The sequence below is a fragment of the Equus asinus genome, chromosome 20, assembly GCF_041296235.1.
Source record: "Equus asinus isolate D_3611 breed Donkey chromosome 20, EquAss-T2T_v2, whole genome shotgun sequence".
In the NCBI taxonomy this organism is placed as follows: domain Eukaryota; kingdom Metazoa; phylum Chordata; class Mammalia; order Perissodactyla; family Equidae; genus Equus; species Equus asinus.
This window is the reverse complement of record NC_091809.1, coordinates 106,584,013-106,610,692: the sequence shown is the minus strand read 5'-3', so window position 1 is coordinate 106,610,692 and position 26,680 is coordinate 106,584,013. Positions and strand designations below refer to the sequence as shown.

General features: G+C 37.0%; 1 protein-coding gene across 3 annotated transcripts in view; it reads right to left on the bottom strand.

The window, feature by feature from the left end:
- Positions 1-26,680, bottom strand: part of LUZP2 (leucine zipper protein 2) — a 459,231-nt gene that overhangs the window by 101,446 nt on the left and 331,105 nt on the right. For all 3 annotated transcript variants that reach the window (XM_014848672.3, XM_014848664.3, XM_070491364.1), the window contains exons 6-7: positions 18,106-18,168; positions 12,404-12,466 (exon numbers count right to left, since the gene is read on the bottom strand). In XM_014848672.3, coding sequence (XP_014704158.1) covers positions 12,404-12,466; positions 18,106-18,168 — 126 coding nt within the window. The remainder of the gene's footprint in view (positions 1-12,403; positions 12,467-18,105; positions 18,169-26,680) is intronic.

Below are 26,680 nucleotides of genomic sequence, written 5' to 3'. Positions count from 1 at the left end.
TACCCCATTAAGCAGCAATACAGTTTCCATTCTCATTAAATTGCTTATTAAAAAGAAATACGAAAATATTAGACCATAATGAGGTTTTTGGGGGTCTATTTTCTGAGTATAATGCTTCTATATCATCAGCCTCCTTTCCTCTCTCCTTTTGTCCTATATTTACTTTAAAGATATTTAGAGATATTTAAGTTGGTAACTAGTAAAAGAGAAAACAAAACAGGACCAGAACCTGTGGGCCTGGTGATCAGTCAGAAGCACACACATGATGTCAAGTTTGCTGGCATGTGCCCCCCTGGCTGGAAAGACAGGCCTTGCCCAGGACCCATGGGCAGAGAAAAACAAACCAGAGATGGAAACCTATCTCCACAGGCAAGCTAGCAGGAGCTTGAACCTTTTTCTCACTAATAAAGGGAAGCACTGTTCATAAAATTGACACTTTTCTCTAAAAATTATTAGCATCACCATCAGTGCCCCTCATGATTTGGCACCATCCTGTCTTCCCCATCTCTTCTCTTGCCTCTCTCCACATGTACCAAAAATTTCAGCAAGTTCCTCTGACAACTTATTCAATAGTAATGCATGGCCAATGCCCCTGCCTGTGTTTAGACTGTTTTCTCAACAAAGACAGCATCCCTCACTCACTCCGTGACTCTTTCCTTCCTTTCTTCTTTCCGTCAGTTCTATAGATATTTAGTACTGAGTGTTTACCAAGCACAGGCTTTGCTGCAATGCCTTCAGGGTCTAATCCAGTGTCCCTCTGCCATGAAGCTTGTCCCATTACACTAATAGTTTTACTGATCTTTGACCCTTCCTTCACTGACCACCCCCCACAAGAGTGGTAGATGAGATACTTATAAAACAGTTATCACGTTTTGTCGAAATTAATTGTAAACTAGCCTGTCTCCCTTACTATACTGAGGGCAGAGCAATTTTCCATCCGACTTTGTTTTTCTGATGCGTGCAACAATGTGTCAACCATGATGAGTGAAAAAAAAAATGAGAATGTTAAAAAATAAATGCAAACACCCTCTTTCAAAGGTCCATGTACAAAAGAAACACCAGTAAGAAAAGGCTGAAAGGGAACTCAGATCACCTGATTTCAAATGGTAGTTCTTTCTGTCACAACAATGTCCACAGAATTTTAAAATTAAGAATAAGTAAAACAAAACCCTTTCACATCAGATTAATTAAATGCCTACAGCCTTGTAATTTAAGGTGTGGCCCATAGACCGGCACAGTCAGCACTGTCAAGGGGTTCGTTGAAATGCAGAATCTCAAACCCTGTCCAAGACCTAGGGCATCAGAATGTGCTCTTAATAAGAGGCTCAGGTGATCGCAACACATTAAAACTTAGGAAACACCAATGGAACATCCGCATTCAGTAAAGCTGAGGATTATTATTAAAACAGCCAGAACTGAACAGGGAACCTGTAAGACCGGGCTTGATTGCTACTGAACTCTTACAGACTAACTCAATGTTAAAATTCAAGAAGCATGCAAATAAAAGGGCTTGAATAAGTGAAAATGTATATGCAGGATCACTATTATCTGCACTGCATCTAAAGCAAAAATAAATGTAACACACAAAAAAGGGGGAGTGATGTAATACCGAGTTAATGTAGTTTATGCTTAACTTAAAACAACAAAAAAAATTCCAGAGGGCTATGCTCAATAATATTTTAGAAAATTTTACATATTTTAACAAATAAGTTACCAGTATATCAGCATATCAAATTTATCCAAGATAGAAGCAAGCATGAAACCAAATTATTATAGCAAATGTTTCTCAGCATCTAAGATTACGGACAACTTCCATTTATTATCCCCACAAACAATAAGGTAAAAGAGTAGAAAAAGAGAATGTAATCTTCCCTGTCTCTGACTCCAGACAATGGTCAGCTGCAATTATGTTAAGAAATTGCATTTAGTTCTTGGTCTCTACATCAATTTCTTTTCTTTAATAAAATAAAAGCAAAAACTTTATTAGAAAAATATGGATATCCCAACAATATCATTTCTAAAAAGCTATTATGCCTTTAGTCCTTGATTGCATATAAATACTAAAAACCATGAGTTGTTTTTCTGTCCAGAACATTCTCAAATTCTTTTGCCTTTAGTTATAAATAAATAAAACAAATACATTTGCCTAAAATGAAGGGGAGGAACTGTTCTTCTGCTGCCTTCCAAGGCAGGTCTATATCCTAACGGAGAAAAAAGAGCCTAGAGTGTGGTTTTGCACATGCCAGAGGCTGCAAAGTGTGACGCCCCGAGTTGAGAAGATGTGATGCATTTCTTGAAGGAGACTAAGAAGAATAATTGTTTAGACTCTGAAAAAGGGACCAGGGAATATCTTGAGAAATAAATTTCCCTCTGGAAAAAAAAAACTATTGATAATGGAGCGTGTATAAAATATTTCACAAAATTCATTTGCATATATAATCTCATTTGGTCCCGTTAAATAACTCTGAAGTGTGTGTATTAATCTTATCCATAGTTTACTGACAGAGGAATTGATACCCAACAAGACTAAGTGACTGCTTAAGTGAAAACGCTGACAAAGACCAGATCCCCTGGCTGTAACCATATACTCTTGTTACCACATCAAGATACATTTACTAACGAAGAAGAAATGGACAAAATATTCAGTAGATGATGCTTAGGTTTGGTATAAGACCTTCTGTAGAGAGATTAGTCAAAGTTGTGAAACAGTCTCTCTTAGCAGTGCTGTTCTCTGCCTCTTCCAGCATGCACTGTGCTCCCAGACCCCATAGGGGGTGCTCTGTGGTTTAGTGATTCATTATAAGAAGCACTGATTAAGCAAAAAGATTTCATCCAAAATATGTTCATAGAATTTCTGCACATCATTTAAAATGCCCCTTGTGGGTATTTCTAGCCTCAGGGAATTTTCACAGTTCTATTTCTGGAGCTGGAGTAGCAGTGGTTGGGGTTGGAATGGAAGGGTATGCTAGCAGTGACTTTGACAAAAGTAGAGATTACAAAATTGGGAAGAAATCTGGAAAAATGTTTGTTGGTGACTGTAAATTTTGGCTTCTGGCTGAGTAGCATGAGTTCAGGGCACTGACAGGATTTTCACCGCCTACTCAAATAACACACCCCACCTCACCTCCCCAGTTTATTTCACCATTAGCAGTAAATTGAGTTCTACCCTTGACTAAAACCACAAATGTTCTTGGGGCTGAAAACCAATTGTATCATAAACTTAGATTCTCCTTCTGAAGGGGTCTTGAAAGAGTGAGCATAGAGAATAGAAAGGGCAAATGGAGACAAAGACTAAAGAAGGAACCCCAACAAGACTGTGGGGAAGAACACATTACTTTAGAGATATGAGCCTGGCATCTGTATGGGAATCAGATGTATATGTACAAAAACTCGAATATAATCAGGAGTGAGAAGGGGATTCTCCAACAGTCAGAACTCGTAAGAAGGAAAAAACCTGCCTTAGGATGGCGTGAACCTCAATCACTGAGCCTTTACAATCAGAGGCAATGCTGTCAGGAGATGAGGCAACATCATGCAAGAGACTAGAATCGAGAGTGTCACAGGATACTTCTCATGTGACGCTCCTATGTAGTTGAAATCTTATGTAATAAGTTGATCTGACTTGTTTCTCAGATGAGGTTTGTTAAGTCCAAATGACAATCATAGAAACTAAGACACCTGCAGTCTTCCTTTAAGAGCTGGATCAGGACAGTGACCCAGCGGTGGGGTTGCCGTGGCAAAGGACTGCCAGTGTGGACTGCTGAGGGATTCTGCTCCTGCCTTCATAAGCTGTACAGCCCTTTTTATAAACTATGAAATTTATGGAGAATTCTCCTCTTTAAAATTCCTCTAAATCGTGTCTGTTGCCGCAGCTTTCTATGCAATTACCCTCAGAGGTAATTGGCTGCTTCTCTTTTATCATGTGGAGGTTAGCAAACGCCCTCGTAACTGAGTAACAGCAATGAAATGAAATGAAGTAAATCAAATAAACTCACAAATATGCTTCTGGAGTGTCTCCTGCCATGACAAAGGGGACCATCTAAATGTGTTGCCAAAAGAAGTATTCAAAAGAGAACAATAATTTGCTCTTGTTTTCTGAAATTATAGTTGGTAACGCGGTTAAGATAAAGGATATGGAAAACGGCATTTTTCAAAATTGTGTAATAAGTGAAATTACTTTGTTTTCTTCCCTGTTTTTTCTTTTACATGCAAATAAAAAATTATCCTTAGAATAGAGATACTACTGTAATTGTTGCATATTTTAATGAGAGCTGAAAAGCCATTTGAGGACGCGGTATGTCCCTGAGCGAGTACGTCGAGGGTGCTCCAATTTAACTCTACAAAAGGCTGTAATTTCTAATCTATAATTTCAGAACCTAAGATGACTTCTGATGAGAAACATGGAAGTTTCAGTGTGCTGAGAAGAAAGAGATGTCTCACACTGAAAAAACAGTTTTTTAATGTCCTGAGAAAAGAAGCTTTTAGAATCTAAAGAAATCAGGGCACCCACTGGCAGCTGTTGTGCTTGGAACGGAAAGAGTAGAATCCCAGGCAAGTCCCACAAGGAGAGTGATTTTCCCCAAGGTCTCATGGGGGCGCCACTGCTCTATATACGATCCAGCAAGAAAACGTGCCAAGTCCCTGAGCCTGGTGAAGGTTGGGGGCCGCTCTCAGAGAGGACAGCTTGCTAAGGCAAGACCCACATGAAACATGACAAATAGGAAAAGAATAGGTGGAAAAGGTCGGCAATTCAAGGCTCCCCCACCCTCTCAGACCCAAGGAAGAATGTTCTAGGACTAAAGTTAATTGTCTTCATTTTGATTTTCTGCACAAGGATTCCTACTTGTGCCCTGTTCTCTAACCTTCTTTAGCTTATAGACCACTTCTCTACAAAGTCTTTGAAAATATGTGACAAATATTATTTACTTCAATAGTAAGACAATGGTGAACAGATCCTGGAGAGTAGCTCTCTAGAGACTGAAGAGCAGCTACAGGCAAAATATTTAGAGGGGCCGGCCCAGTGGCACAGCGGTTATGTGCGCACGTTATACTTTGGTGGCCTGAGGTTCACCAGTCCAGATCCCAGGTGCGGACATGGCACCGCTTGGCACGCCATGCTGTGGCAGGCGCCCCACACACAAAGTAGAGAAAGATGGGCATGGATGTTACCTCAGGGCCAATCTTCCTCAGCGAAAAGAGGAGGATTGGCAGCAGTTAGCACAGGGCTAATCTTCCTCAAAATATATATGTGTATATATATATATTTAGAGCTCATTCAGGGATAGTGAGTAGGTTTATTCTGAGGACCAACTGTGACTGACTTTGAGGAGCTGCTTCAAATCTTGGAATGAGAGCGATTTCTAGGCCAGATCCAAGCTTAGTGGGAAAGAGCACCATGACAGACAACCACGGTATGGGGTAAGCACTGGGTGAGGGATGGGATACACGAAGATATTCACATGTTTAAAAGTATTTATACATTAAGACCTGGCTTAAACCATCTTAAATGTTTTGCTTTCCTGTGTGGTATGTCATAACAAGTTTTCAAATCCTGAATTAATAGTACAATTTGGTTAAAATGGAAAAATCTAAAAACGTGATTTAAAGTTATCAACCTTTTTTAAAAAATGTCTCTAACATAACCATCTAATATTTCATAACATAACCTGGCAGTTATAGAATACACATTTAATAAGTGAACACAGTAAGAAGGAGAAAGACAGAGACTTGGAGCAAACATGGTTCATGCCCAATAACAGCCAGAGAAAGCTTGGCTTACCGGCACCTGGGGTGTTTAAAATGGTAGCAGGTGAGGGTCCATACGTAAAGTAATGGTTTTTAAACTGTTAAACTTTAGAGGCTTATAGACCATTTGATAATATGGTAAATTATACAAGCTCCTCTCTAATAAAAATGCCATACGCAAACCTATAAAATTATGAACAAATGCTGAGCAGTCAGCATCTTCCTGAAATGTATCCATTGACTTCAAGCCCCTCACTAAAGCATGAAGGCATCTTGTTCAAATGGAAAGAACACTTTGCTCAGTGCCCGACAGATAACGCACTTTCTATCAATAATTCTGAACGGTCCAGAAACCTGAAGCCAGGACACTTAGATTGAAATTGTGTAATCATAAATAAGTCACTTTAAATCTCTGGGTTTGGTTTCCTAAAAAGTCCTGTACTTTTAGTGATTTTCAGTATTTGGAGAATTCCCAACAATTTTGGAGAAAAAATAATGTTTACTAAATTTAAATTTGTCATGACTTCTGATAAGAAACCTGTCTGTCCTTCTAAACCTGCATACCTACTCCATTATCCAGAGAACAATGAAAAAATAAATGAGGCTGGTTGACTCTTGTGCTTTAAGCATGGAAGCCACAAGTCTGAAAGGCTGGATTGATTTGGACAAGGTCAATTAATTTTCTCCTGTTTCCAACCCACAGAACATTCCCCTATCCTTTTGTTTTAATGACTAGTAGGGTAGATTGCCAATTCTAAGCCAAAAGCATCATATTTTTGTACCGAAAATGTTTATGTTTTTTAGGAAATGCATTGAGTTTTAATTACCAACAGATACTATGTTTTTCCTTTTCATGTCACCAAGTTTTATGTTCAGCTATGCAAGCTTGCTCTTTAGATCTTTGAGGGCATTAGAGAATATTTCTTAAAAATATAATGTATAGGGGCCGGCCCGGTGGCGCAGCGGTTAAGTTCGCACGTTTCTCTTCTCGGCGGCCCGGGGTTCGTCGGTTCAGATCCCGGATGCGGGCATGGCACCGCTTGGCAAAGCCATGCTGCGGTAGGCATCCAAAACGTAGAGGAAGATGGGCATGGATGTGAGCTGAGGGCCAGGCTTCCTGAGCAAAAAAGAGGAGGACTGGCAGTAGTTAGCTCAGGGCTAATCTTCCTCAAAAAAAAAAAAAAAAAATTAGATATATATATATATATATATATATAATGTATAAATCACCCTAAGATACAAAGTAGAAATATAACTGGGAAAAATGTGATATAGTGGAGTCAAAAGACTTAGTTCAGAATAAAACTCTGCCACTTACTAGTTCTAATGATCTCAGACACTTCTTTTAACTTCTCCAGGCCTTGTTTTTCTGATCCAGGATAAGGTAACACTATTACCTGGCCTGACTGACTCATAGAATTATTTTGAGGCACCACTAAATGCATTCTAAAACCTTAAAGCTTGTCAAAGCAGGTCAGAAAATAAAATCAGTAACCCCTCTAAACCTCTTCTGCTAGATGCCTATAGTTTAGGGCCAGAGCTCATTGACCTGGAGATAAATTGACACTTGTTGCAAATTAATAGCACTGAAAATGCTTTTGTTCATTAAAAAAAATGGTTTAATACGTGCATGAGATAAACATTAACTTGAGAAGAGACAGATTCACAAAAATGAAATATACCTCACACCTGTTGGGATTACTATCGTCAAAAAGACAAGAGAGCACATGCTGGCAAGGGTGTAGAGAAAAAGCAACACTTATACACTGTTGGTGGGAATGTACATTGGTACAGCTTTTATGGAGAACAGTATGGCAGTTACTCAAAAAATAAAAAATAAAACTACAACATGATTCAGCAATCCTACTTCTGGGTATATATCCAAAGGAATAGAAGTCAGTATCTCAATGAGATGTCTCCACACTGCAGCATTATTCCCAATAGCCAAGATAGAGAATGAACCTAAATTCCTTCAACAGATGAATGGATAAAGAAAATGTGGTGTATCACTTCTCGGCCATTTATTTTTATTTTTTTCTGGGAAAGATTTGCCCTGAGCTAACATCTGTTGCCAATCTTTCTCTTTTTTACTTCTGAAAGGAAATACACATAGTTGTATATTCTAGTTGTAAGTCCTTCTAGTTTTTCTACATGAGCCACTTGCACAGCATGGCTCCTGTCAGATGAGTGGTGTGGTTCTGGGCCCTTGAATCAGAGCATGCTGAACTTAACCAGCAGGCCATCAAGGGTGGCTTGATTGCTTCTTGGCCTTTTGACTAAGATCAAGTGTAGAAAATGTGGTGTCTATACATAATGGAATATTATTCAGCCATAAACAAAGAAAGAAATCCTGCCATTTGTGATAACATGGATGGACCTGAAGGGCATAATGCTGAGTGAAATAAGCCAGACAAAGAAAGACAAATACTGCTTGGTATCACTTATATGTGGAATCTAAAACAAAGGCTGATTTCATAGAAACAGTGGTAGTTGGCAGGTTGGGGGGGGGGGTGGTGCAGGGAGGAGAGGAAATGAGGGGATATATGTCAAGGGTACAAATTTTCAATTGTAAAAAAAAGTTTTGAGATTCAAACATACAGTATGATGACTATAGTTAATAAGAGAGTAGCGGGTATTATATAATTCAAAATTGTAGAGAGTAGCGCTTAGATGTTAATCATTCTCACCACACACAAAAATGAGGTAACTGTATGAGGTGATAAGTGTGCTAATTATCTCGATGTTGGAATTACACAATGTATATGTCTATCAAATCATTATGCTGTACATTTTAAATGCATAGGATTATATTTGTCAGTTACTCCTCAACAACGTTAAAAAAAATCTAAACTCGAAAAAAAATGTAATGTGTGCTAGGTATCATTAACATTACATTTTCCAATAATTTTAGTGAATTACTTTACAGTTAGATAGACGTTTAATAAAACTATACCTGAAGTTAAAAATAAGAAAGCATTTTTTATCATATATAAATTAAAATCATAATACACACATATACATATGAATATACACATATCGATCAGGAAAGAGTTAAGTCCCTTTTGGCATACATATATTATGGAAAATTACACATTTAAATTTTTAATGAAGAAATGATAATTAAAGGGTATCTTTATGTTTTAAAACTATGTGAGAAAGCAGAGTATATATCATATATAATATATAGTAACAAATATGTTAATCGCAAGGCAGATTATGCCTAGTACAGAAGGAACTAGACAGAAATATGAAATATTTCAAAACATTCTGTGTTTTTCCTGAATAATAGGAGTTTGTTTTCCTTTGGCTTTATACATTTTGGCACTTTTTGAGAATTTTCGACAGTGAGAAAATAATACTTTTAGAATAGAGAAAGAAGTTTATATGTAAAAGTAAAATAGAGCAGCCCAACCCAGAGTAGGTATTCCAGAGAATATCCGCTCCAGGGGGATCAAGGAGGATGAAGAGTAACTCAAGTCCTGGGCAAGCACCAGTCAGCAGCCTCGCTTCTTTCTCCAGCGCAGACTGTTTACTGCGGCTGGCAGCCTTCCCCCATCAAAGGCAGCTCTCGAACATTAATAAGGACACTGAATTTATCAACATGTCTCGCAGTTGTCAGCTCATGCCATTATTTTTAAGATAAAATTTAAGTTCTTCAGCAGCAAGCATGGCTCCTTCAAAGTCTATTTTTACTAAAAACCATCAAATCCATTCAAAATTGAACAGATTCATGGAGAAACTACTTGAAATAAAATCTTTACTACTCATCTCAGGGTTCAGCAAAATATTACCAAAGATATTTTATGGGCTCATTTTCATGGATAAATTTCTGTGATCACATATCCACTAGGGCTACATATGTGAGTTTCTACTATTTATGGCCCTGATCAATTTATTTATGTGTGTATGTATGTATGTACTCATTCATACATTCATTTAGCATATGTTTATGCAAGACCTACAATGTACACTGTCCATATAGTAGTAAGCACATCAGATGAGTTTGCTGCCATCAAGATGAGCAGATGAGTGCATTATAGCAGAAACTGTTGGTTGCCTCCCCATTAGAAATTGTCTTCCTTTTACTCTATATATAAAAGAAGCAATCCTTCACAATAGAAGCTGAAAACCCTAAGGTCGCACTTCTGCTTAGATACATGACCAAGTTTGGGAAGACTTCTTAAAAAATTCCTCTCCTCTAGAAAAATTATGATGCTGAAGGACAAATGCTTCCCCTTTTCTTCTCTGCCTTGGTGCACAGCTGGACGAAGATAGTATATAGATATAGTCTTTAGCCACTATCATAGTACAATGAGAAATCAAAGCTTAAAACAAGGCTGTAAGTTAAAGATAGTGACATGAAAAGGCAGGAAAAATAAACAAACAAAAAAATCTGGGTCCTTATTGGCACTGTTTAGCTACCGAATAAACTATAAAACTCATGCTTCCAGACTTCTTGTTACCGTAGTTAATAAAAATCCTGCTGTTCAAAAGTTTTTTGGAAGAATGTAAACTGAAGGCATCATAATTTATGCAACTTCATGTTCTATTCATACACAATTCACCTGATTCCATATATAAGTGCTTCTCTCAAAGTGAGGTGAAATAACAAGGCTTACAAATAATGGCTCATTTTTAAGTCATAAAGATTTTCAATAAATCCTGATTCTGGCAATTTCTGACCGTTGATAAACGACAAATCTATATTCAACAACTGACATATTACAGAGAAGCAAATCACTAAAAATGATTGGATTTCCTCATTCTCTTCTCCTAACTTTTCTTTCTGTAACTCTTCAACTTAAGAAATGAAATTCAAAAGATTTAAACAGCCTCATATGATCTATCTTTATACAAATCTTTCAGCCTAATACCTAAAATTTATCAGCTCTAGGGACCTTGAGTATGTTTTATTACATTCCCAATATTAAGTTAAACTAATTCACAGGGAACTAGAAATTTCTTTGTAAATGAAAATATACAAACACATGCACACACTTTTTCTTTTTTTGCCAGTTTCAACTATTTATTTTTGATGACTGCAAAAAGCTAAGGCCAAGCTGAATGTAGGAGTTAAGATATCTTGAGTGTAACTGTCTCAGCATGAAAGATTAAAGATAGGCAATTCCTTGGGTTTCATACTTGTATCTACTTATCACATACAACAAGCAGAGTGCTGAGAGGTGGGGGTCAGCACTCACTAAAGAGAATTAATTCACAGTTTCCTTGGTGTGCTGGGGAAAATCTTGTTACAAATGAGGTCAAAGGAATGGCAAGGAGACTATTTATGGAAGAGCAAATGGCAAGATGTGCCCAGATTCATGCCTTGCATGGAATGAGTGTTTAATAAATATTGTTTGACATAATAGGAACACTTTCCCACAACTCTAAGCCAAAAGTAAAGGGGCCAAGGATAAGTTCTTATTGTTTTCATTGGAAAAATACCAGAATTTTCCAACCATTAAATAAAATGAGGTACCACCCCTTTTTAATTTAAACCTGACATGCGTAGATTGGGATGATCATTGTGGTGAAAACATTTTTAAAAAGAATATTACACAAAAAGTAATTAGCACTTATTATTCACTAAACAAATTGTTATTCCTACTACCAAGAGCCTAATACTCAATCACTTGGCAATGCCAATGTACCACAAGCACGACAGTTAAGAGCCCCTGCCTCTTATCTCCCCTGCTCAAGGGAGATAAAAGTCTGTATTAGTTTCCTCTTGCCACTATAACAAACTTTCATAAACTAAGTGGCTTAAAACAACACAAATTTATGCTCTTACAGTTCTGGAAGTCAGAAGTCTGAAACGAATTTTACAGGACTAAAATCAAGGTGTTGGCAGGGCTGGCTCTTCCTGGAGTTTATGGGGGAGAATCCTTTACAGTGCCTTTCCTCCCCTAGTTTCTGTGGTCACACAACCTTCTTCTTATTTAGGCCTTCTTATCTCACTCTTATAAGGACTTGTGCAATGATTTTTAGGGCCCATCTGGATAATTTGGAATAACCTTCCCATCTCAAGATCCTTAATCACATCTGCAAAGTATCCTTTGCCATAAAAGATAACATTCACATGTTCTGGGGATTAGCAAGTGGATATCTTTGGGGGCGGGGGGGGAGTTATTCAGTCTACCACATGCGTCGTTTGTGGTAGATGTCTACTTACACATAGGTCTTGACTTGATAGTCTTGTAAAGAAAAGTATCAATAACCAAAGGCAATCAACAATCAACACTGATTAAGTACAAAGAGTCTTAATAACAAAGAGACTTATGCAGGGATATCTGGAAGTCAAGAATGTAGGATAGCAGTGGATCTCATCTCTGGAAACTTGCTTCATATATGCTCTCCTTAATGTAAATATTCTAAAATACAATACTCCTCAGTGCTGAATTAAAGTATTTGAAGTTTACAAAGAGACTTTAAACACTTTGGAATGATGCCTGCCTTTGATTACAAATGTACCCAGGAAACCATATCTTTGTTTATCTCCATTAATTAAGTAGGAAAGAAAATGAAAGCATTTTCAATGCAGCCAAACACAACTCTAATTCTTGTGAAAATATGGAAATTAAATTTAAGCTAAATAATATGTTAGGTCGCTTACATATTGAGCTAGCAAGTGAGAGGAGGAAGAGAGAAAGACGCTCACCTTAAACAATAAATCCTTCTTCCCGTAACGAAGTTCCTTCAGCTGGGATTGGATTCTTTTTGACTGCAAGAGAGAAAAATAGATTAGGGCCTTAATATCATCTATATTTTCAAACATGCAGATTAAAATTCTTTCCAACTGTACAAGAATAAATTTTGCTGCCAAGCAAAAAAGAGCCCAACTAGTTTGGAAGTGAAACAGAAAAGCTTATTCTCTGCTTTGGGAGTTGGACTTCCAGTTACTTTAGGCAGGAAGAGCAAATTGAAGCCTGTTCAAAGGAAGCATATTGTTTAAAGAGTAATATTTAAAGAAAGTTGCAAAGAAATCTCTCTCAGCAGACATGTTTGGCTACCACACTGAAATACGTTCCAGTAAGCCACAGAAGATGATCATGCATTCCCGTTTTTCCAGAGCAAATCCAGTTTCAAACACTCTAACATAAGGACCTCAGTTATTTATCTTTCTATATCTAAGATTATAGGTTCTGATTCTTCAATAGGAGAAAAGAAACCACAAACAAATGGATTATCATAGTCACATGAAAAAAACGATAATTGACAAAATAGTTGAGTGGTAATGTGAAAGGGTATAGCCACTTTGGGAAACAGTTTGACAGATTCTTATACAGTTAAACATATACATACTACATTATATAGCACTTTTTTCTAGGCATTTACTCAAGATAAAATACAATATATGCATAAATGTCTATGGTATCTTTATTCATAACAGTCAAAAGCTGGAAACAACCCACATGTCCCTTAACTGGTGAGTAGTAAACAAATTATGGTACATCTATGAAATGGAATCCTAGAGTCCTGTTGGGTAATTTTTAAAAATGAATTAAGTACAGAAACATGTAACAACGTGGATGGATTTCAAAAGTTATTCTACTATGTGAAAGAATGCAGTCACTAGAAGCTAATTTTGTATAATACCATTTACGTGATATTCAAGACAGGACAAAAGGATAGGGACAGAAATCAGGTGAGTAGCTGACATAGGCTGGGGGTTGCTGATAAAGATTATAAAATAGCAAGAGGAAACTTTGAGGCTGATAGAAACATTTTATATTTTAAATATACACATTGATCAAACCCATCAAACTGTATACTTAAATGAAGTGAATTGTATGTAAATTATATCTCAATAAACTTCAGTTTTAAAAGTAGCTAACCATAGTACATAATAAACACAAGATCCTCATGGGACTATTATATCCTAGTGAACTGAAAGTCCTCTTTAATAAGTAAAGCCCACTCACATTTTTGAAACACTACAATTTTCCAAGCATACGACTGTAAGAGTCTTTCATTGAATGAACTGCAACTGTACTGTGACTCAGTTTCCTATTATATTCAGAACATCTCTAACCATGCACACTAGTACAGTTGGCACAGTGGGACACTGTCATGACTGTGTTCTAATTCCGAAATCCCTGCCTAATGCTGGAAACATCACCAACTAGAGAAAAATATTGAAAGCGTTGTAAATGATAGACCACCGCAAGGCTCTAATGTTAGAAACCAGTTTTTCACAGGTCTCCCTATCATGAGCCAACTGCATTTCATGATCTGTTGAATCAGGAAGTTGATCAGAGAGAACAAAAAGAAGAAAAAATGAAATGAAAATATAAGAAAGGAAGAAAAGAAGAGGAGAGAAGGAGAGAGGGAAAGTGAGGAGAGCAGGCGGGGTGATGGGGGAGCAGAGAGTGGAGAAATAGACAGGGGAGAGAGAGAATGGCCAGAGAGAGAGGGAGAGAGAAAGGAAGGGAGGAAGGGAGAAAGGGTTTGACACATTAACAATTCTGGATTATGTACTCAAACTCTATACCCAGAAGCAGCAAGGATTTGTTACAAATGACTATATGTAATTACTTACAAACTTGTTGCTATTTTTCCATTTCAGTAAAAAGGCATCCCTTTTCTCTTCATATGGTTAGTGAGAGTGAAATGAAAGACATAAAGTATCACAAGACAAAGAGCCATCATTGTGTGTGTGTGGTTGGTACTGGCTCTTAAGAATGAAAACTCACACTTGAGTAGTCAGCCCCCTGAATTTGTAGTTCTATTTTAGAACACTACATTTACTACGACTCTGGTCATCCTGACACAAAATTTCCCAAGTGACCCAGAATAGAATTTCAGACACAATGTTTCTCTCTTATTACATTAACTTCATCTCCAAGACATATCCTGGTTTTCACGACTATCCTTAATTTTGTGCTACTGATTTCAGTTAAGGACCATTTCTGTTATCTTCCCCAACTTCAAATGCACAGTTGATTGGCATCTTCTCCCTGCTGTTCCAGGACTCATTTGTGGCCAGGATAGTCTGTTAGGAAAACACACTTTCATTTTTTTTCCAAACTGATGTTGACCAACATCAATGGGGAATGAGAGACTACTACTACCTATGGTGTGCGCAATTTGCCCAACTTAACTCCTATTCTTACACAAAATTGATGCTCTATCTTTTAAGTGTTAGAAAGGACCTACTTTAAACTTTTTGGGTGTTCAATTTTTATTTTATTTTATTTTATGTATTTTTTTGCTGAGGAAGATTCGCCCTGAGCTAACATCTGTTGGCAATCTTCCTCTTTTTGTATGTGAGGTGCTGTCACAGCATGGCCACTGATAGACAAGTCATCTAGGTCCATGCTGGCAACCGAACCTGAGCCACCAAATTGGAGAGTGCGAAACTTAACCACTAGGCCACTGGGGCTGGCCTTGGGTGTTCATTTTTTAATGCATACTTATACTGAATGCACAGAATATAATTTAAGCTTTTCTTCATAATTTGTATTCATTATTAAAACACCAATCTTGTATTACGCAATGATTCATTTATAATAAAACCTACATGTCTTTTTCCTGCACTAAGTAACATGAAGAACTAGATTTCTCAAGCTTAGTTATGGTTATTTAAAAATAATTTTTTAGAAATTTTCATCACTTCATCACTCATCACTTCTCTGCATTGTATATTCCAGCCTTCTAATTTTCAGTGAGTTAAAAAGCAAAATCCTTCTGAATACCTGATGAGAGTAGGCAGAGTAAGAATAAATACATTTTGAGTGAGTGCATCTCTATCTTGTAATGTATGTTGATTTGAAACCCACCCAACTGACACTTTGACTGTTTTCTTTTAGCATGTTAGCATGATTTTGAAAAGTTATAATTGTCAGAGGGGTAATCGTCAAACAATGCAGATATTACTAATATTGGGGACTTTAGTAATTTTCTTTTAATTATATTAATGATTTTAAATGTAAATCATTGGTGGTGACTGTAAGTCATGAAATTCTCACAAGTCCACAGCAAAATTACAGTTTGTGGTGATGATGATGGTTATAATTATAATAAAAACAAGACGAAGAAGGTGAAGAAGACATAAGAAGAAGGTGGCCATGATAGAACATTTTAGCTAGGCTCTGAGATTTTCCTTTCCTACAGTTTCATATTCAAATAGCATTTCTTTCATAAAATAATAGTGATGATGAGTAGTGATATGTGTTGTAGACTCCATTGTTTTTAATATTCTGCCTTAGCAAATTAAAACATTGGCAATACATTGCATGTCGATGGGATTTGAATATATTATTCATCTACGAGTAGCAAGTGTTTAGGGTCACTGATCTACAAGATAAGCTCCATTTAGCTGCTAAACCAATAGAAGACATTACCATTTTGTGGTGGTGGTGGGAAAACAAACAATTAAAGTTGCCGCCATATTCTTTCGAAGTGTTATCATGGCAGAAAAAAATATGTCTCTCTCATCAACCAGAATGTTAAACACTAAATTTTTTCCATAAACAAATAAAGAGATAGGGCAAATGAATAAATTATAATGAACATATATCAATTCGTTTCAACATTATACAATGCTAATATATGGCGCACCTAGGAATTCGTAAATAAGAAGGCAGAAATAATATATGATCTAAGGAATTGAGAAGAAGAAAAAGTTTGAAGCATTCTTGAACTAAGGGACTAAAACATGCAGGTAGGCTCCGGTTGTTTTTGTTTGTTAGTTCATTTGTTTCTAAACCCCACCAAATCATCTTCTGCTGGAAGCCATCTCTCTTTCATGTATCTGAGTGCTGTGGGGACCCTGGGAACATGTCAACCATCTCAGAGTGGACCTTCAATCGGGATAGCCCTTATTCAAAACTTACCTCCACCTGCCTACCCTCATATAAGTAATACCCAGAAACTGCAAACTATGCATGTAATATTTCTAGAAACCAATCAAATATAAACAATATAAGAGGCTATTTCTACCCAAATATAAAACTTTAATGAAAGAAACACCATACAGACTCATGTCTACAAGCCATTTGGTTTAATGATTCATTTATGGTGCATCAACCTTTAGTTTCTATGTATTGAAAATTCCTATTCATTTCATACTCAATATTATTGTAAAGACATTATAAAAGGATGGTTATATTGCATGTTAGACTCTAACTGCAGTGTTTATAATGATGAATTTTACATGAATTTTTCATCAAGGTGTATTCTCATTTTCTTTAATAAAAGAAATCCCAAGTTTTGGATAGGCATATGATCACCAACCTAATGACATTTTCCAGCCTCCTCCCACTCAGCTAAGCAGGTGACCCTGGCGAGTAGGGTGCAATGAGATATGTACCTTCACGCCCTAGCTGGACTCCTACAAAGGAATGCTTGTGAGTCCAGGTGATCTTCTCTGTCCCTCTTGCTAGAAGGTGATAGTAACAGGAAAAGCATTTTGGAGAGAGAAGTAGCTCCATATTTAGGAAATGATGGAGGTATTTCACCAGCTCTGTGCCTTACTTCTAGACTGCTAAGGAACAAAGGGGAAACTGTTCTTGTTCTATCCAAACCTCTTTCCTTCCCCTTTCCTTCACAGAGGTCAGATTTGCATTGTGGTAGGAAGACTCTCATGCCTGTTCCTTGTCAGTCACAGGCTTTCCCATTAACAAATTCCTTGCACAACTAATCCCAACTTTGTGTGCACTTCTTGGAGGATCCAACTAAACACAGCGACTCTTGTCTCCTCTCTTTGAGGTAGCAAGAAATCACTTACTACCACACTATCTCTACGACCTCATTACTGTTACTAAGAATCACTGACTATGAGCTACATTTCTACAACATTAAATAGGGGATCATAAAGTACCGATAGATTTGAGATATCAGGAATACAGGAAATGGATTTTAGTTAAACCTGCATTAACCAGAATGGCTTTTTTTCCCCTAAAAAAACATGAGACAATTTTCTTGCCCAGCAAGTAGAACAGATGAATGTATTTGTTTCTTAAGGTTTATGATCAACTCCAGAATCCTCATTCTGACTGTTTATTGTTATTGCAAAACTTTGTAGACATCACATGGATGGTACAAAAATGAAAACTTCATGGACCTCCAGGTATTTGGTATTAAGAAAATCCTGATAATCCAGTTAATGAAGGAATCCAGAAAATCATTTTAGGAAAGCAATATTTAACTGGCTTAAATTTTTTTTTTTCTTTTTGGATATGCAATATTTAAACATCCAAAAATAGCTAAAAGTTTTAAACGTGTTTTTGTTTCCTTCTTCCAATGTTTGCATTTATGTTAGAGGAAGAAAAAAGTCACCAGATGTCTGGGTTAAAAAACAATCTGGCACTAATACTGTTTGTGTTCGGCTGAAGCTAGAAGAAGAGAAAAGTTACTCACCTCTTCTGCGTGGAGGCCACAGAGCTTGCGTCCTGACAAGAGTTTGTTTTTCAAGCTTTTATTCTGAGGAAAGAAACATAGTTTTATTGCGAAGAAGTGATAAAATATTAACAATTTCCTTAAATATGTCAACAGCATTTCTCTATATTTTGTCCATGGGTAAGTCCTTCATAATATGAGATATAATGGATTTGTATAAACTGAGTAGAATCTGCAATGTAAAAGAATGTTTGTTTTATTCAATTAAAATTTTGATGTATTAGCATTGGCACATTCATTTAAAAAGACGGAACTTCATTTGGCCTTACATTTAACTCTGTTTTATTCTATTCATATATGTTATTTTATAAAATCATCCGCAATTGACGCTAGTTTCTGAAAGCACCCTCTAAAACAGCAAGCATTTATTTCTACTGTCATCTGGATGCTGCTCACCTTGGACCCCAGTGGAATACACTCACAGACCCATCGGAGTCTCACTCCCTTCATAGACCACAGTGTTAGAGTCCTCTTACATCCCTGACACCTGTGTGTTGCACTCAAAGGGCTTCTTGATGCTCAGAATTCATTTCTTCTTCCAGGCCTCATAAGTAGACTCTCTCTGCTGAGCTCCACTACAGACAGATATGTTAACCCTTTGAACCTATCACAGATGACCTAGATTCATAGACAAATGTTTGTTACTTCTGACATGGAAGCCCTGTTTTCTTAGCCATGTGAATCTCAACCCTGACAGCTGTTCAATCATATTGGCCTCAGTACACTCAGGCTTTTCTGTCTCTGCCCCAGCAACTGAGGGCCTTTTAGACAAGCAGACTAAGGGAGGGCAGAAAACTTTGTAAAGCCCACAGGATTTAGACTTTGTTCTGTCTCTACAGAAGCCAACAATGTGATGGTAAAGTACATCTCAGACACATAATGAGTCTAAAGAGAGTCAATTTGATGAGCACCGTGAGCAAATTGAACCAAATTTATGCAGAGTAAATGAATAACTGAATGAATGAATACATCAAATTTAAGAGATCTTCACTTACAATTCCCACCTGATTTTGAACATCATTTCCTATTTTATCTTCCTATCATGCAGAGAGGGGGTACAGCTGCCTCAGTTTGAAAGAAGCCATGTCTAATTTTTCCTCTTTAGTGAAGAGTTGAAATTCTAAAAAGCTCATTTAGAATTTCAACACCATGAAATGTTTTACACAAATGAGGGGTTATCTTTATTCACTGAAGTAATGACTTTTTGCAAATATTTGTACTCATCATACAACAAAGCACAGGATTAGGGTTTTTAAAGAGAATTTAATATACATTATCACTATACTTAAAAGCTTGTAAGCTACAATAAGGGGAACATAGAGATGTTCTAACAGCAGTGTTCCTCAGATTGTTTGTTTAAAAATACCCTAGTTTTCATTCTTTTAATGCCTATTTGCGATATTTTTAACATGCAATCAAATTTTTTTCTAATAACCTAGTCTACTTTTCCCTTTTTGATTTCTCCTATTGTTTTTGTACATAGAGATATGTTTGCTGTTTCTAGATATTTGATATTTAGGGTTTTTTAACCCTTTTTATGTTTATAGCTTTTTAGTGGAAAGATTTGTGAATTTCAAATAAGGTCCATAGTTTGTCTAACAGTATCGTATTAATGTTAATTGTTTGGTCCTATAATTGTATGGTCACTCTGTGTGATGTTACATTAGAGGTTTTGGTAGAGCTACAGGAGAACATTTTATATTAATTTGCTATGCCTTTTTCTATATCAAAAATTATTTCACAATAAAAAGTTAAAATGTCTAAAAAATAAAATTAAGATAAATAAAATTGAGAAAGATGAGTGAAGTACATCTGATATGAGTATTTATGTGCCAACATAAACCATCCACACCTGAGTAACTTTATCAGAAATGATAATAAAGTTAATAAAATATTTAAAAATTGGTGTATGTAGTCTGTACTAAAAATTTGTCTTCACTTAAAGTTTTTCCCCTTTTTGTCTTTTATATTTTTTTCTTTCTTTTTTCCTTCTGTTCTCTGTTCATTCTGTTCAGTTTTCAGGTGCTAGGTAAAGCAGTGAACAGAACGTTATTTCACTGGAAATGCTTACGACGGACTCGGATGACGCACCCGGATCCACGAGGGGAAGACCGCGCTGGCGGCGTGGAGATCGTGCAGCCACCCAAACATGAGCAGTCAGCACATTGTGTGCCCACAGGCTGCTCTGGCGGGTGGTACTTCTGGGCAACTGTGTAAAGCAATATGTTTCCACTTAGCTGAATGTCATTTCCAGAGATTAAGAATGAGAGTATTTCACTGTATTGAAATATATTCAGAGGCGGGAATAACTAATTTTAACTGACCACAACGGGGCCAATTGTGGGACCATCTGGGAGACTTGTCAAGACCCAACAGAGGTTGTTCTTAGACAGCATTTTCCTCAGAAATACAGATGATACAGAGCACTGAGTAGGGAATTCTGATTCCCAGACAATTCACTGATTTAACCTTTGTGCTCAATATGGGTGATCAGACTTCTTCTTTAATTCCAGAAAGAATTATGGATTGATATCATTTAGGCACTAAAGACATAGTTTTTGCAGTTTTGTAATCAGACTTACATCACTTCATCTACCCTCTAAACAATGGATCACATCCCTATCCAATCTAAAATAACAACTTACACACGTAATTACCCCCAAAATGCCAGGACCAAATATGATTATCCCTCACTTGAGGGGATATAAAGAAAAGTAGATTCAAAGAGTCATCAAATGTTTACATGTCTGTTCTTTCTGCCTGTCACGCTTCTACTTTCCCTGCACCTAATAATCATACCCTGATTTTCCTTATAAGAAATATTGTTCTCTGCTAATTCCATGCAGCTTGTGTGACTCTAACTTTACCACTATATCAACACAAAGGATAAGACTCAAGCCCAGCTGATCAGGGTCTTGGTCCAGATTTGGTAAAGTAACATATAAATTTTTTATTTTCAAGAATTATTGAGGAAAAGGTGCTGAGGGTCATTACTAAGTCAGAACGTATCTGAGAATAGGTCCAACATAGAAAAAGAACACCTGAGTCTGGAGAGAGAAATGCTGAATCCGGGCGATGTGGTTGGCCCCCATGCCCCCTTCATACAGCCTTGCCTGAAGCTGATGAATTCTTGAGATTTTTAGCTACACGATTCTAGCAGCAGCCCTTCTGTTCTCTTAACACCACGCTTAGATCTTTTTGCCCACTCTATCTTACACAATCACATAATTCTGTCACTTCCTTAGGACTCAGAGTAGCAGAGAAGAACATCCAAGTAACCAAGCTTTTATCTAATGCTAATGCCACCGCTTATCACAATGTGGGCAGAAAACATATCCATCTATTTGGGCTTCTCTAAATGGAAGGCAGACCCTGCTTACTACCTACTTAAGAAGTGCCTCCCTATTGGATGATGCACAAATTTGAGGCCGTTTAAAACAAATGTCCTTACAATCTTCTTGGAATCCCAGCTTACATATGTGTCAGCCCTGCCTAAAAATGTCCTTTAATATTTCCCATATGATCAAACTCAAACTCAAATCTGATAGTAACAGAAAATCTTTCTTAATAAATAGATCTGCTTAATCGAGTTTTGATTTTTGCCTGGGACCTTGAACCATCACATCTGCAGCATAGCTTACTTGGTATCTCAAATCTAACAAATATTCTGGGCTACAAAAGAGAAGGAGGTATAAATCTGGTATCTCTAGAATCTTTCTATATGTAAATGTAAAAATTTAAAAATTACTATGAGTCTCCATTTTACATAGCATTTTCAAAGGAAATTAGGTATTCATTGGGATTTTTGCTTGTAAATAACAGAAACCAATAATGGCTAACTCAAGCAAAATATGAATTTATTGTGGAGATTTCATGTAAAATAAAGAGAAAGCCTGGGGAATAAGGCTCAGAGAGTAGGCAGGAACCAAGTAGGATGAGGTATCTACGATTATACAACAGGAATAGAGTTACTGTGACAAGTGAATGTGAGGCTGTAAATCACTGAGCTTAATTACAAGGTGCAATGATGTGGTGTCAGTTCACTGTCACAGTGAAAGTCTGAATCTGGGACCACTGAAGATTGTTAAATATAATAAAATATGTAAATGTGTTTATCATATTATTTTCTGGATTTAAACAGAATGTACCACTGCTGCCAGGCTGCTGAAAACATGTGTTAATGTCTCCAAGATGCAATTTAACGTAAATCAAAGGTACACACACCCGCAGCGGTCCTCGAACTGCTAGCGGAGACTCTTGTGTCTCGCTGCGGAGAGCAGCGCCTGTGTGAGGATCTCCTGGAACTGATTGTGCAGAAACCGTTATATAGGACTGCTTGACGTCACGTTTGTTTCAGTCTGAATGTGATTTTAAAATGCCTGGGAAATGGGCATGCCCTTTCAAATACGTCATCTTGCAATTGGAAATCTATCTTGCATAAGTTTAGGAGTAATAGGTAATGTGGATACTTACCAAATATGGGATGATATTTTACAAATTTACTCAAAGTCCCTTACTGAGGGCATCTCAGGAAAAGGATGTGTTATTGGACTGAGCTCGAAACCATGAGCATTTATGTCGCCAATTCTTAGACACACAATTTTTTCACTTTTTAGTGTTTCTGAAATCAGGATGCGGCCTACAACATTACGCACTTTTTGTTTAGGATTATAGTTCTCCCCATCCCAAGAAAGTTGTCAGATAATCCACTTTACAACTGATGACTCTTTAAAATTTAAAGATTGTTATTCCAAAGCTCTTGATTCAAAACGATAGGAAGAGGTCAATAAAGGGGAGAAATTCTTTCTCCCATTTAGAAAAGCTTCATTATATAGAAACTAGACAAAATAAGGAATGCATATTTGGCATTTTATTTATTCTAAGAAACACAGAATAAAAAGTAGAATTTACAATGAAAAGGGAGATAAAATTATTTATGAAATAGTTCTAAATCGATAATGGAGAAAAAGGCCAAAGGGAATCAGTCACCTATTTATTTCATAAAATAAATGCAGAGCTTTAGCCACCTGAAATGCATTTGGTCAAACAAAGACTTAAAGATATTCCCTTTGGAATTATAGGAAAATATAGTGTAGGTAGCAAGAAAGATGCTTAGTTGAAATCAAATATTTTCATTTAATTTCCCAATCATCCCCTTGTTTAAACATAATGCTATGATTTAATCTATATCTAGACTAGTTGTTCCCTTAATAAAGATTTATATTTTTACAGAAAGGTTTAGAATTGAGTAGACTTGAGTCATAGAATCATTCTATAAACATTTAAATAAAGCCACCAGAGAGCTATGCCGTCGTCCAAGAGATGGCAGTACCCTGGCTGCGTGTTAGTCTTGCAAACGTGAATTCTAAATTCAAGTGAAACACAAGTGTAACAGAAGTTTTGCAAGTGCTCAAAGATTTTCTCATGGAGGTTATCTCAGGAAGAGGATCGATACTGAACGTGGCTCTAATTCCTTAGGGAATTTAAGAGTGCTCCATGAGAATTTTGTTCTTAGCTGAGCACCAAACTGGATGTAGCACCTATTGTAAGTCGTTTAACCCCGAGACACTCAGAGTGCATTATGTGAAATAATGGAGAACATCTAGGTCATCTCTCAGACTTCTTGCACGTTCAGAACTATTGTCCTACTATCGAGAGGGGACAAAAGGGACATGAGATGATGACTTTTTCTGATGTCAGGTAAGATATAATTGTAATACTCTAATTTACTGAGTAAATTAGTTAGGCATTCTGTGTGCTAATTAGCTTCGTCTCATACCTGCAAGATCACTTTTCAAATAGTATGGGTATAGTTCAGCATGGTGGCTGAGCTCCTGGGACAGAACAACTGTACTCGAATCCCACTTCTTTACAGGCTCTGTGATTTGGGATGCATCTTGTAACCTCTGCTGCCTCTGTTTTCACATCCATAAAACAAGGTAACTATCATGACTAACTTAACGGGATGGTTGTATTAAATGAGATGATACAGGCAAAACATTTATAACAGTACTGCCACATGGTAAGCACTCAATAAACATTAGCTTTTATTATTCCAATAAAATTCATTTCATCTTGTACAAATAAAGAAGAGTAATTTTTCTTTTTCTTAAATTAGAAAACATTTTTAATAGAGAAAAATATAGAGAACAGTATCATTCACCAAAAACAAATCTTTCTTGATGATTAGGACAGCATGCCAAGAAGGTTCAGGGTTTCAGCATCCTGATTTATATATATTATTATTTTAGAAGATGGTAGATAAGTTTCTAGTTAACGAGCCCTCTAATTTCTCTTATAGATGAAGAAAAGTTTATTGTGGGAGTCATTGCACTCCTTGGTATGTCTCTCTGTGTCTGATTTGTTCTTCCTCTAAAATAGACAATTCTCTTGGAAACGGAACCTGCTTCTGCTGCCATTAATAACTCCTTTCCACTATCAGAGAGCGCTTATTCTGATTGGATAAAAAATGTGGCTAAATATATGAGATGCCATTCACTCCAGAAATAACTTTATGCCAAAAGCATTAATATTCTTGTCAACATTTATAAAGACCTTTTATGTACTGGAAATAGGGTTAAAACAATCCTTCTCTTCAAGGAGTCCACAATCCCTGAAGGAGGCTGACAGTTGCACTCAAAGGCTCTGGAGAGGCATCTGCTCAGGGAGTGACGCTCGGCCCTCTTTAGATGTGTAGAGGGGTCAGCCAAATAATAGGAAAAACCAAGAAACAGAGAAGAGCATGTACATTAGAAATGCAAGACGTTCAACGAAATCATGCATAAGGCACTGGGGAAAGAGCTAAAAGAAGGAGCAGGAGAGGTGCGCTGGGGTTAGCCACTTAAGGCCCTGTGTGCCGCTGAAGTCATGGTGCTGAATGTTTAGCATAATAGTCGCATTATCAGATTTACTCTTTAGAAAAATAAAGTAAGAAGAATTTTGGATTTCAAATTCAATAACGTATCTAAAGTTTGCCCCTTACAGGCTTAACTACCAGTTGAATTTTAGGCAATATTTTACAGGGAGAATACAAAACTCATAGAACTCAGCAACAAAAAAACTCCACAAGAAATAAACAACCTGATTGAAAAACAGACAGAGGAAATGAATAGACATTTTTCCGAAAAAGACACACAGATGGCCAACAGGTGCGTGAAAAGGTGCTCAACATCATCATCAACATCCCCTAATTATCAGGGAAATGCAAACGAGAACCACATGAGACATCACCTCACACCTGTCAGAATGGCCGTCATCAAAAAGACAAGAAATAAGAAGTAGGACAGAATGTGGAGAAAAGGGAACTCTAGTGCCCCGTTGGTGGGAATGTAAATTGGTACAGCCACTATGGAAAACAGTATGGAGGTTCCTCAAGAAGCTAAAAATAGAACTACCCTATGATCCAGCAATCCCACTTCTGAGTGTATATCCAAAGGAATTGAAAACAATATATTGAAAAGATGTCTGCACTGCCCCCCATGTTTATGCCGCATTATTCACAGTAGCCAAGGTATGGAGAAAACCTAAGCGTTCCTCAATGGATGAACAGATAAGGAATACATGGCATATATATGTACAATGGAATACTATTCAGCCATGAGACGGAAGGAAATCCTGACATTTGCAACAACATGGATGGACTTTGAAGGCACTATGCTAAGTGAGATATGTCAGATAAAGACAGACAAACACTGTATGATCTCACTTATATGTGGAGTCTAAAAAGGCTGAACTTGTAGAGACAGAGAGTAGAATAGTGGTTGCCACGGGCTGGGCAGTAGGGGAAATGAGGAGATGTCGGTCAAAGGGTAACAAACTTCCACTGAGAAGATGACAAAGTTCTGAACATGTAATGCACAGCGTTATGATTATAGTTAACAATACTGCATTATGTACTTGAAAGTTGCTAAGAGTAGATCTTAAATGTTCAAACCACAAAATGAAATGATAATTATGTGGCATGATGGGGGTGTTAGCTAATGCTATGGTGGTCATCGTATTGCAAGATATAAACGTTATCAAGTCAATATATTGTACACCTTAAACTTAGACAATGCTGTTTGTCAATTATATCTCAGTAACGTTGGAAAAAAATCACTAGGTGCTGAGTGTATGTGTGTGTTTAAACGAGCATTTGTTGAATGCTTATTTTATGCCAGGTGTTGTACAAAGTGTGTTTACGTACACTATTTCATTGAATCCTCACAGCAGCCCTACAGGCAAAAAATTCTTAAGAATCTCCATTTTAGAAATGACAAACCTGAGGCTTAATCATGCTATTTAACCTGCCCATGTTCAACCAGCTACTAAGTGGTAGAGCCAGGATTGGTCCAGGCCCAACACCTGTCAGAACCCATGTTCTTTCTCATTTTGCTGTGTAGTTTTTACTAATTCTCCTCTCTTTGTGAAAAATAAATAAACAAACAGTAAAGACGAGTCCTGGATTTCTGCTGCGCAGTGCATGAGCAATAACCAAAACATACAGAAACATGGAATTGGTCTCTGAGTTTTTAATTCCAGATACATGCACCTCACC